The 13,293-nt window shown below is 43.6% G+C and overlaps 1 protein-coding gene across 1 annotated transcript; it reads right to left on the bottom strand.

Moving 5' to 3' along the window:
- Positions 1–4,725: 4,725 nt before the first annotated feature.
- On the bottom strand, positions 4,726–12,677 carry LOC105043594 (monocopper oxidase-like protein SKU5). Its single transcript, XM_010921175.4, is given in 10 exon segments — positions 4,726–5,073; positions 5,198–5,397; positions 9,186–9,264; positions 9,358–9,723; positions 10,269–10,635; positions 11,116–11,254; positions 11,349–11,377; positions 11,380–11,618; positions 11,716–11,825; positions 12,323–12,677. Coding segments are annotated over 10 exon segments (1,791 nt in total). The 5' UTR covers positions 12,476–12,677; the 3' UTR covers positions 4,726–4,964.
- Positions 12,678–13,293: the final 616 nt, after the last annotated feature.

The following is a 13,293-nucleotide window of genomic DNA, read 5'->3' as shown; positions in this document are numbered from 1 at the left end:
GACAAGAGCTTAAATTGTTCTCACTTCATAACAGAAGAGAGTAAATAGAAGCGTTACAATTACTACAAACCACTTCGGTGGAACGATGAATGGCGAGGAAATCAATAACCTGGGTCAGCTAAAATGAGGGCGTTTCTCTGCACCAGATCCCACGTGACCTTCCCTGCACTCATACGGTGTTTCGCTCATCGGTGGCCACCGCAGGGCCGGTGGCCACCTCCAGATGCGGTGGCCACCTCCAGATTTTTGAGGACCAGCTGCAATGCCGATGAGGTGTGGCCTAATGATACCAGCCAAATAATAAGCTGTTGATAATCTTATGGTGTATTTGATTCGTGACGGAAGTCAAAATTGAAATCGAAATTAGAATGGATTGAAATAGTCAAAATTGGAATGAAATTTGAATATCAAGAGACTAAAAGATTGAATTTTGGAAGATTGAGATATTTTCATTTCTCTCTCCGGAGCATAATGGGACTCCTTTCAATTAAATGGTTGGACTTAGAGTCACCATTCCTATTCCCATTCTAGGGTTATACTTTCTCTAACCAAACATGCCCTTAAACATCTTATTTGTACTAAGACAGCTCAAACAGGCTTGTCTATCCCTACAAAACTGGTTGCATTGGATGGTTGAAGCTATTTACTCACACATTGTTTACATGTAGGACCATTAGCTGCTTTGTGTGTGTTCTGCTTGAATTCTTCAGTAATTACATCAACCAAACAAACCTTGCAGAACTTTGAAGTGTCACATAATTTCAGAGCAACTATATGCCATTGTTACAGTCCAGCCAGCTTTCTAGATACGTCAATAAGCCCTTGCTTTGAGTATCGATACCTTTGCCTTCAATTATGTGAGATAACACCAAGGAGGGTTGAAAAAGGTTTTTAAGTGTTCTTACAACTCCATAGCTCATTATTTGATCTCCTCTGCGATGAATAGAACCATTCTTTTAATTCATTTGTTAAGATTTGACGCCTGAGATTCAGCCCACATTGAGCCACAGCGAGGTTCGCGGCAAAAAACGGAGTCCAACGAGACCAATATCACCCGAAACGGAGCTCGAATGGAGGAGATACGAGCTTTTGAAATCGGCACGACATTCGAGGTGGCGGAGGACCGCCGGCGACCGGCGGTGGGCGGCAGCGGCGCGCGGGACGCGCGACCCAGGCGGGCACGCGGCCCAGGCAGGCGCGGGCCCAGGCGGGCGCACGGCCCAACCAGAGGCGCGGCCTAGTTGCGCGCAGGCCCGCGCACAGGCGCGGCCCAGGCCCGCGCGCACGGGCCAGCCCAGGCCCAGCTGCCTGCTGGCCCCTTTGCCCCGGTCCACGGCGGGGCCTGTGGACCGCGTGGGCATTTCCCATGCGTTTCTCATGGTTCACGCACTATTCCGTGGATCGGAGCGCGATCCGACGGTATGGGTGGCTCCCGATCTTGATCCAATGGTCTGGAACGTGATTTGGGTTGATTAAGGAGTCCTAATCATGATCTAAGTAGTGATTAAGGTCTATAAAAGGCTCCTATGATGAACAGAGAGGCGGTGGATCGATTTTTGCGCCATACAAAGCCCGTACGAACCCGAGAGGAGAGAGAGAGGCGAGAGCGTTGAGAGAGAAGGAGCAGAGGCTCCTGGACAGCGGTCGCCAAGCACTTCAGGGGTTCAGGGGGGGTCTTCAAGAGAGAGAGAGAGCTTTTGTGAGGGAAACTTCTAGTGAGAGAGAATTGGGTGTACAAGGTTGAGGGTGAGGTCTCTCTTGTAAAATTTCTTTTTCATAGTGAAGTTTGCATACCCCGTAGAGGTGAGCCATTTTGTGGCGATCCACGTATTTTGATTGTTTTTCTTTTTATTTTGTTTCTTCTTTCTTCCTGTTGCATCGGTGGTACTGAAAAGATTTTGGGAGGTGGTGTCTTGGCCAGACATCCACCCAACAAGTGGTATCAGAGCAAGGCGGTACAAGGACGCAGATTGCAGTGGTGGAGAGCAAGACTGAAGATGGAGAAGACAGGAAAATCAAGATGGAGATCAACAAGTTCGATGGTAAGAGCAATTTCTCCTTGTGGCAGCAAGGGTGAAGGACGTGCTCATCCAACAGGGGTTGATCGATGCTCTCTTGTGCGATGAGAAGCCGACCACCATGGAGGTGCGAGATTGGAAACGGCTACAGATGTAGGCGGTGAGTACCATCCGTATGTATCTGCGGATGAGGTGGTGATCCATGTGCTGAGCGAGACTTCCCGATGGTGCTGTGGTCGAAGCTTGAGGAGTTGTACATGGCGAAGTCTCTCACCAACACTCTTTTCCTTTGGAGGAGTTTTACCAACTGCGGATGACTGAGGGACAGAGCGTACAGGAGCATCTGAGCCACTTCCAGAAGATCCTCACCGACCTCCTCAGCGTTGGCGAGAACGTTGAGGAGAAGACCAGGATGCTGGTTTTGCTGGCGTCGCTTCCCCTTCGTACGAGTCCTTGGTGACTGCTCTTCTAGTGGGGAAGAGCACTATCAAGATGGACGAGGTCACCGCGGCGATACTCCAGAATGAGGTTCTCAGGAGGGAGAACCTAGCTTCGAGCTCAGGTGGCGGTAGCTTAGCTTTGGTAGTTTCTGGAAGAGCAGGAGGCGGTCTACGGAGCGACAGGAGATCGCAACGAGGGCGGTCCAAGTCCAGGAGGGACTTGAGCAAAATCAGGTGTTACCGGTGTGAGGAGTTGGGGCATCTAGCAGAGATTGCCCTCAACTGAAAAATCGGACGGTGGCTGCTGTAGCGACGGCCGGCAGCGATTCAGATGGAGATGTCCTGGAGATATCTGACGAGGTATCTACTTTTTCCAGCAGTGGATATTAGATTCTGTATGCCCCTATCATGTATGTTGCAGAGAGGAGCAGCTTGACTCCCTGGAGAACAGTGAGGGCACTGTATATCTGTCGGATGGATCGAGCTGTACGATCAGAGGCATTGGGACGGTCAGTGGAGGACACATGACGGTGCAGTGAGGAGATTGGGGGAGGTCCGATATATATCTGATTTCAGGCGAATCTTATCTCACTTAGCAGACTGGATTCGAGAGGCTACAGGACGGTAGCTGGTGGAGGAATCCTGAGGGTGCTACGCGGCGATAGGATTATGCTGGAGGGAAAGAAGGGGAGCAGAGGACATTATTACCTGGCAGGGAGCCCAGTGCGAGATGGAGCTTCTGGAGCCAGGTGGAGCCCAGAGCGAGGTGGAGCTCCAGGAGGCGGATCGGGCACGAGACAGGAGACTCGGGAGGACGAGAGGCGACGTCGCAAGATGAGATTCCTATTGCCGCAGGATGATGCCCCGAGCAGATCTCAGGTCAGGAGAAGTACAGCATACGACGGAGATGGGATCGAGCAGCCTGGCTCGACTCTCATGTTTACCCATCCATGATCAGCAGGCGATTGCCCCAGGGCATGGGGGCGAGGAGATCCAGAAGCTCTCGGAGTTTGGAGGAGGTCGAATATCGAGTCGAGATGGAGATTGTTAGGATTTGACGCCTCGAGATTCAGCCCACATTGAGCCCACAGCGAGGTTCGCGGGAAAAATGGAGTCCAACGAGACTAAGATCATCCGAAACAGAGCTCGAATGGAGGAGATACGAGCTTTTGAAGTCGGCACGATATTCGAGGCGGCGGAGGACCGCCGGCGACCGGCGGCGGGCGGCAGCGGCGCGGCCGCAGGCGGCGGCGTGCGGGACGCGCGACCTAGGCCCCGGCCCAGGAGGGCGTGCGGCCCAGTCCGCGTGCAGGCCCGCGCATAGGCGCGGCCCAGGCCCAACGGCCTGTGGCCCCTTTGCCCAGTCCACCGTGGACCGGCGGTCCACAGCGGGGCCTGTGGACCGCGTGGGCATTTTCCACGCGTTTCTCGCGGTCCACGACACTATTCCGTGGACCGGAGCGCGATCCGACGGTATGGGTGACTCCCGTCTTGATCCGACAGTTTGGGACGTGATTTGGGTTGATTAAGGAGTCCTAATCATGATCTAAGTAGTGATTAAGGTCTATAAAAGGCTTCTGTGACGAACAAAGAGGCGGTGGATCGATTTTTGTGCCGTACGAAGCTCGTACAAACCCGAGAGGAGAGAGAGAGGCGAGAGCGTGAGAGAGAAGGAGCAGGAGCTCCTGGACAGCGGTCGCCAGACACTTCAGGGATTCAGAGGGGGTCTTCAAGAGAGAGAGAGCTTTTGTGAGGGGAACTTCTAGTGAGAGAGAATTGGGTGTACAAGGGTTGAGGTGAGGTCTCCTCTTGTAAATTTTTTTTTCATAGTGAAATTTGCATGTCCCGTGGAGACGAACCCTTTTGTGACTGATCCACGTATTTTGATTTTTTTTTTTTGTTTTATTTTTCTTTTTCCTGCTGCATCGCGTGGTACTGAAAAGATCTTGGGAGGTGGTGCCTTGACCAGACATCCACCCAACATCATTTATGATTATGGTTTGGGGTAATAAAATAAAAATAGGATGCCAACAATAGAATGATAAACTGAACCAACTAGAGTGACCATCATGTTTCGTTATTTATATTTTTTTGTTGAGATAGCTAACATGCATGCCTCTCATATCCCAACCTGGAGAAACGCTGGCGCTCCTTCGGTTTCTTATCCACACTTTGGTGTGAATACCAAGAACAATGGCTAGTGAAAGCACAAGATCAAAGAAGACAGATGGAAACCTTGGCTCACGGATGCAAGTTCATTAAAATTGACAACGAAACTTGTATTACATAGCCAAACAGAATACAAGCTATAAATAACTGGTACACAAACACGAGGTGGAAAGAATGGTTGGTCCCCCACAAGAACCCAAACTGAAAATTAGATGGGCACAATCAAGGACACAAGTTATAAATCACAGAGAACACATCAACAACAAAAGATGCACAACCTACAAACTAAATCACAATTGCTCATCGGAGAATGTTCCACAAAAGAAAATCGGACTTTTTATGGCAAAACAGCAACCGAAACCAGAAGCAGCATCAGAATGAGCAAAGTGCCTCTTACATATGGAAGTGAAGAAGATGAAGTTACTTTGTGATGAGGAGTCTGCACTCTGAAAATTTTTGAAAATAACCAAAATATCAGTAATTGCAAACTTCAAGAAACAAGATACATGGATCATGTTAGCAAGCCTATTTTCCAGAAAAAAGATAAATATGCAGGTTTTGTTTACATACTTCTGATACTTTTGGAGGCGACCGCAATATAGGGCATTATCTGGCACAGGCAATTCTGTTTTGTTGGTCATTTCTGGATTGACAACCCTTATGTAGACTTCCTGCCCAAGGTACCATGAATCAAGATTTTGCGCTCGCACGTTCCAGAAGCCCACATTGTCCAGAGAGACTAAGATTGCAGTCCATGCTCCTGGGAAAACCTGAGGATATTGTTTGCAGACATGTTACTAAGTGAAGATATGACAGTAAGCAACAACTCAACATGTTTTTGATTCCAGCATCCAAAATGGCACCCAAAAAAAAAAAACAACTACTGAATGAACTCAACAGTGCATTGGGATGCATTTCCTAAAGAACACAATCATCTATAGAACAACAGAGCAATTAACAGTGACCTTGACAATGTCTGCTACAAATCATACAGAAAGAACATGTCATGCATCCAGGATATTTTCAAAGACTACGTTATCAAAATGGATACTCGGATACTGAATACTATAATAATTTAACCATTAGAAAAAATGACATGAACACACAAGAATCTGGCCATGCAGGGCTGGACTTCGAAGCCCTCTTGTCAGACTAATGTTCATATTAAAGTCCCTTGCAGCCCCCACAATGTCTAAAGACAATGTCCTGATTATTGCTCCAGGAATCCCACCACCTAGTAACATGATTCAGCCACATATGAATTTGAAAAAATAGTCCAATTTTGCATGTCCTGCTCTGGAAAAGATAGCAACCCATACTTCTCTTGAGTTCATTTCATATGCCAAACACTAGTCTGAATAACGGAAATGGGTAGATAAAAAGGCAATATGCGAGTTCTGAACAAAGAATATTGTTAAAAAGAAGAGTAGCCCTGTTATGATCTGGTCATCAATATCATAAAAAATTGCAGAGTTACCACTGCAGCAGTGCACAAAGAGTGCCAGACACTTCCTTGGTTTTCTATGCCATCTGGTCCTATCTATACCATTTGGTTTTCTATAATTATTTAAATCCTAGGCAATATCTAGTGATTACAATGCCATGTTGGAAAAGAGCTTTTAAAGAGTCTCTCGGGGAAATACTCGACAAAAGGAGTACATTTTCCTTAGTTTGTTCTATGGTCTTTCTTTTCAGAAAATATTGATGAAGCTTCTAGAAGAACACAAACAAAGGCAAGAAACCAAAATGCATTTCTTTGGCAGCCTAAACAGAATTTCTTCACTAACATACATTTGTCGCTTCTTTTTGCAAAAAGCAATTTGTAAATTAACACAGCAATTATTAAAAGAGAACAGAAAAACATACATTGCAACAATATCCTAGTCAAAAAACCCAGGAAAAGTTTCACGTCAAAGAAAATTTTTTCTGAATGTTCCAATATAGGCATAATAGTCTTGAAATCCATGTATTGAATGACTCAACATCTTGATACCGTATGAGATGAATGCTTTGGAGCCTGTTTGGACATTGGCCACTGGCCACTGGATTGGGTTATCTATGCATAACCTCCTGACAAGGGACCTAAAGGAAAGAGGAGGGTATCTCAAAGAGCATTTAGAATGATTTTGGGAGTATGGAAATGGAATGGGTTTGCCTCACAGACCATTGCGACTGCGATGCAAAGCAGGATGGCAGAGTGGAGGAATTGAATAAGATCCAACAACCCCAGTTTATTGCACCGTTCCAGAATACAGTTCACAGGAAGGGTGCGATAAGCAGAGGGGTATCAGATAAGATCAGATGCCTGCCATCCACCATCCTGCTTCCAGTTGTGATCAAAATGAGTTGCAAAACAAGCACACTTCAACTGTAAATAGCCACAATACCAAAAATTTGGGATCATAAATTCCAAGTAAAAGTTTTCATATTCCTAAATGTTAAAACAGGTACAAAATAAGGCACACACAGACTCGCACAATCACACAGAATAGAGAAGTAGGGATGGCAATGGATAGGGTTTGGATCGGATATTGTACTACCCATCTCCAAACCCGAACTTAATACCTTATACTCAAACTCTACCCAATATCCGATTGGATAAGAAAAAGATACCCATCCCCATACCCAATGGGTTCGGAGATACCCACGGATAACCCATTTTCCCATACCCGCCCCATGTCTATCCCCGCCCTATGCCTATCCCATACCCAAAAAAATAAACAATCAAAATAATTTTATGCATATTATCAATCAAAACAAAATTACCAATTCAACATAGAACATAATTTATAAGTCCAGATTTATAAAATCAAACATAAAAATAGAATTACAATTCAACATATAACATATAAATAATCAAAATAATTTTATGCATATTATCAACCAAAACAGAATTATCAAAACAGAATTATAAATACATATATGCGGGTATGGGCTCGGATATTACCCATATCCGTAGGTTCGGATTGGGTTCGGATTCGGATTTAGGTAGAAAACAGCACTACCCATACCCTACCCATACCCGTGCTACAGATTTCGGGTTTTGCCCAAACCCGATCAAACTCTATTTTTCGGATTTGACCGGATTTAGGTAGGGTGCATACCCATCGGGTCGGATCGATTTTGCATCCCTATAGAGAAGAGAAGAAAAATGGACACAAGATTTACATAGTTCGGCTGTAAAGCTTACGTCCATGGGCAAAACAAGAGAAAAAATTCCACTACGATGAAAAGAGAGAGATACAGTCACTCAGAATTCTCCAAACCTTAGCCCCAATATAATTTTCCAAATCTCTCACAAAAACTACTGAGATTGACAGAAAATACAATATTTATACTGGTCTGTACAACCACAGACCTCACAAAATATTCCATTCGGGTCGCAATGTGGGCTCTTCGGGTCGGATCATAATTCGGGCCCATGAAAATATCCAAAATTCAAGCCACATTAACACTAAAATTTAGGGATGATAGATTCCAAAATCTCCTTTGATCCCGCAACTTCTACATTTCCTTATGGTATTGCTTCCATCTTTCCCACTAGAAAATAAAATGTTTCAGGATGATATGTTTGGGCATGCAAAGTCCAAAAAGGCCTTTATACTTCAAGATATCTCGTCTTCCGTTCAATATGAAACCTCACTGATTTCCAAAACAATCAAGTCATCCACAAGACACAAATATACAAAAGCTTAAACAACTGATAACCACACCTTAACCCATATGGTTAGTAACTTTAATAACCAAGAGTGTTTAAGAAATAGTAAGTTCATAGTTGCTTAACATATCGACTCATAGACAAGGAAAGCAACAAAGGATTTAAACTGACACTGGGGAAAACAGAGAACAGCAAAAGCATATGTCCTCTTCGAACTAAGACGAAAAGGATAACATATAAGGTGAAAAAAAGGTGTTAACTCTAATAATTCATGCTTGCTGTTTGCAAACCAAAAATATGTAGGATCTAACAAGAGTATCATACTTGACTAGTGAAAAATACTTGAGATGGTGAAGTTACTTGGTGTTGGGTACCTGTGACAAGTTTGAATCTGTCACCCTGATTTAGGCCAGCTTCCCATCCTAGTTCTTAAAAAAATAAAAATGGAAAAAGGAGAAATAGTGCAGCTGAAATTCTGAAATAAAAAAGCAGTTGGCTAGATCCAGAAAAACTTCTTTATATTAGAATGAAATAAAAAGCATATAAAACAATATGCTTTACGACCAGATGTAGGATAATATTTGGTGACCTTTAAAAGTTCCAAAAATAGTATTTGAGTTGCCAATTGAAATCTCAGTCAATAAAGTTTTTTTAAGGAGCGTTGCTAAATGAATGATGCAGATGTATTAGATACATCACAAGTATCGCTATAAAACAAACCTATCTTAGGAAGCATATGCTGATGATGTTAACCAAAAAAAAAAAGAAAAGAAAAGATAATCAAACTATCAGGTAAATTTGATGATTCATAAACAGGCAGATTTAAGAATGCACAAGGATGATAACTTAATCTTTGTATCAGATTGCATGAGAATGAGAGGAGACTTTGAAGCTCTACACCTGTGTCGTGCAGCGTGCTACACCATCCCCTTTATTGTATGTTCCTCTGCTATCTTCTGTCCACTCTCCATAGTCCATCCTGCAATTAACAGAAGCCCATGCTGTTAGCATCAAGATAAGTGAGCAAATGCATGCATACACATGTAAATATGAACTGAGATGCAGTCCATACCCCACAACAAAAAATGAATATCCATCCATATGGTAAGTCTGGACTTTAGTATCATTGTTCTGAAATATGATTTCCATGAATCCCCTGAATGTACCATTGATCACAGACTTTCCAAGCTTAGGAGCACCCTTGAGTGGCCTTGTGGGGAAATCAAGTGTGTATACCCCCTTGAGGTTATACAGGTCAGCAAGCCTCAGTGGCGTTGCAGGAGGAGAATATGAAATTCCATTGATTGTAGATCGACGTTTTCGATTAATAACCACTGGTGGTGTATTTTTCATTAAATACACCTGGGTCACATTGATTGAAGCATATCTGAAAGATCCCTGAGGATTGGGCCGTGCAGCACCAGCACTTACATTCCACCTGATAGAGTATAATGAACTCTCAGAATGAAGGCTAGGAAGTCATATATAATAAAAAGGAGAACAAGTAAACATGCAAGTAGTGAGGAAACCGAACCCCCTGCCCCCCCTCCCCCCACTCCCCAAAAATTCCTTTCAGAAAAGAGAGAGAAGAAAGAAAGAAACAAAAATACAGGTACCCAAATCACCCATCAATACCACTTAAAGTGAGATAACACACAAAGCTCTTCTTAATACACCAAAAAGACCCACCTATCAAACAAGAAGTGAAACAAAGAAAAAACCGTGGGTGGAAGGACAATAAGAAGCATTACAAATAACAGGGATCAGTCATATGCTTTATTTATAAACAGGCTCAGATATAGACATGGTCAAAACCAGGAGCCTTCATAGTGACAGATATAAAGTGGCAAAGTGATATAATCCACAAATTCCATTTTATGATGAAGAAGCAGGAGCACAGATATCAACATTTTGAGGAAAAAAGGCCGAGCTACACCTGCAAATAACGGATAAATTGAACCATATTCGAAAATGAACACAGACCTGATAGATCTTGCCTGATTCATTGAGTAAGTCTTGTCGTAGAAATCTTGAGGAGGATCTGGAAGAGGACCAGATGCTTTGCCTTTGGAATTTGAATAATGCAGAATGGCAACACCAGTAACTCTTGTCCAACGTGACTCATTCACAAACCTAGCACTCGCCACAATGTAGTAATCACTACTTGCATTCTGATCCATTGTAACCAAGAACGAGTATGACTGCCCTACATGAATATCTAGGTTGGTGTAATTCTGTTGCACAGTGTATGAGCCTTCTGTCTCTACAAGTAGCATGTTATGATTCTGGATTCTGAAGTTCAGACTAGTAGAGATGCCAACATTGTGCACACGGAAACGGTATGTTTTGCCTGCTCCAAGGCCAAAACATAGTCAGCCATCATATGCCTAAATCAGAAAAGCATATAAGATTTTAGTTCCTTAAATTTGTGCCAATATATATGCTTTTGTGAACTTCTGATATAACCAAGCATATGGCATTGCAGTACATTTTATACTCTATCCATTTGGTCGAGGCCTAAATTCAAGATATGGTATCAACTTTTGACTTGCCAAGTTTTTTTTTTTTTTTTTAATTAATTAATTTATTTGATGAAATCACGCAGCTAGGCTATGTGTACATAATTTATGAAAATTGCTATAGAAACATCAGTCTAAGCTGAATGGACAATGGAGTAGAGTTTCTAGGTTATACATAAATTCCAACCTTCGGAGCAATTTCCTATTAGGAGTAAAAGCACCAACTCAGCATATCACAAAATTAAATGGCAGAACCAGAAAATGCCTCATATCCACAGAAATATAGAATCATCAACAGCAAGGCTGATTACCGGGATGAACATTGATCGACTCATACTCGATACCAGCCGGAACAAGTGTCTTGTTGTATCGATATGGGCCCTTCCCATTCATAAGAACACCATCTGGCATCCCAAGATCCTTTCCTTCATCAAGAGCCTTCCTCAGGTCCTAAACCACCCAAAACTTCATGTCAACCTTCTAAAGCCACAATTCAGTAATTCATATGAGGCATTCTTTGTTAAAGTTTCTCAATTGTACCGACCGTATGGTTCTTGGTGTACCAATCCCCATGAAAAGGGTGATGTCCCCATCCGGCTTCCCGAAGGGCACGGCGATGACATCCCGGTTATTGACCGTGACTCCGCCGAACCCACCGGCCGCTCGCTGGAAGTTTAGAGAGGGGAAGTAGAAGAAGCTCCCAATCTGGTCCTTCACCTGAAATTGGTATGTCCAGTTCCATCCCGACGGGATGGGGCAGTTTGTGCCCGACACTCCGTCTTGCCAAGAATTCTTGCGGTGCTGAATGCCATTCCTAGGACCACCATAACACATTTAAAGATCCAGTGTTCATCACCATAAGAAATTTGAAAGGGGATGCGTGAATGGGAGGCTAAGGGTCGGCAGCATACCAAGTGAGGAGTAGAGACTCATCCAGGTCGTTGAGAACGTTGACGACAACGTTCCAGTTCGTGGTCACGTTGACGATCGGACCGGGGAACTGGCCGTTGATACCTATGACCTGCCACCAATAAAGGAAAGGGATTCGAGGGAAGGAAAAAGTTAAAAGAGAAACGAGGGGAAAAAAAAAGAGGCTTTATTTTAAAAAAATAGTTTTAATTGCTGAATGGATTCCGAAAATTATGCAAAGGAACTCAAAGCCCTGCCTCAATTTTAGGATAGAGACAAGCAAAATATGAAGAGGGAAAATGGAAGTGGAATTAAGCCTGGAGTCTCTTACCAAACTTTCTTTTGTTGGGATATGGTCGTTATTTGCGGTTCATTTATTCCAGGTGAGGTCATTTGCGGATCTAAAATATAAATTACGCAACTTATGGAAAAAAGAGAAAAGAAACAGAGACGAAACAATTTTGAAAAATAAATTAAGTGGGAAAAGAATGGGGGGTGAAGTTATCGAAGCATAAACGTTTCTTTGTTCTTTTTTCCTTTTTTTTTTTTTTTTTCATGTGAAGTCGAAGCATAAACGTTTCCCAAGATGAAAGAAGGGAAAGGCTAGACCTGCTGCTTGACGCCAAGGGGGGCAGCGGTGATGTAGGAGACGTCCCAGTCGAAGTAGGAGTACGGATCTTCAGCAGAGCAGGGGACGACCACCATCGACGCCCAGACTACCGCCGCCACCAATGCCGCCGGAATCCACCACCGCTCCGCCATTCTACTATCTCACCACACCTCCAGGGTAGTCCAAGGAATCGGAGAGAGGAGGGGAATGTAAGACGCGGTCGCCTGCTTACGAGTCGGAGTGTCTGGGATTCACATTACTGGCTGCTCACGTTCGCGTGCAAATGGGAGCGTACGGGGGAGGCGTGAAGAGGGTCGAGTGGAGAGGGAGAGGGAGAGAGAGAGAGAGGAATGGATGAGGATGAGGATGAGGAGTACGTAAAGGAGCAAAGTGTGCTACCGCAATCAGAGTGCCTTGCAGGCTGCTCCCCGGATTGGAGTACGGAGCGCAGAGAGCACTGGCCTTAGCTACCTGCTGCTTGGGCTGTGATAGAGTTTTTTAGTGTTTAAACCGTTCAACAACAGATGAGCAAGGTGGTGGTCTATTTCTGAGCTACTCCACGGACACCGCACCTACAGTGAAAGCCTAAAATTGGACCCCCATGCAATCATGGATGGTTTCAAGGATTGCTAAAATGAAGGTGATGGTCTGCTTTTACGGATTTTTTTTTTCTTTACGGAAACGATTTGGATTTAAAATTCTCAAACTGTTGCATTATGGTCCAGTGGTAGAGTATATTTAGACAAAGTTCAACTAACACGCGCGCTATATATATATATATATATATATATATATATATATATATATATATATATATTGGTACTTAGTCAACACATGTGATCAAGGGCTAAACTATCTAAAATCTTCAAAACTAAATTACTTCTTGAAAATAAATAAATAAAATATAAGGTGGTATTTGACAGGATTTTTAGTTGTAGAAAATATTTACAATAAGAAAAATTGAAGAAAA

This window comes from Elaeis guineensis, chromosome 4 (assembly GCF_000442705.2).
Source record: "Elaeis guineensis isolate ETL-2024a chromosome 4, EG11, whole genome shotgun sequence".
NCBI lineage: Eukaryota > Viridiplantae > Streptophyta > Magnoliopsida > Arecales > Arecaceae > Elaeis > Elaeis guineensis.
This window is presented reverse-complemented; position numbering and strand designations above follow the sequence as displayed.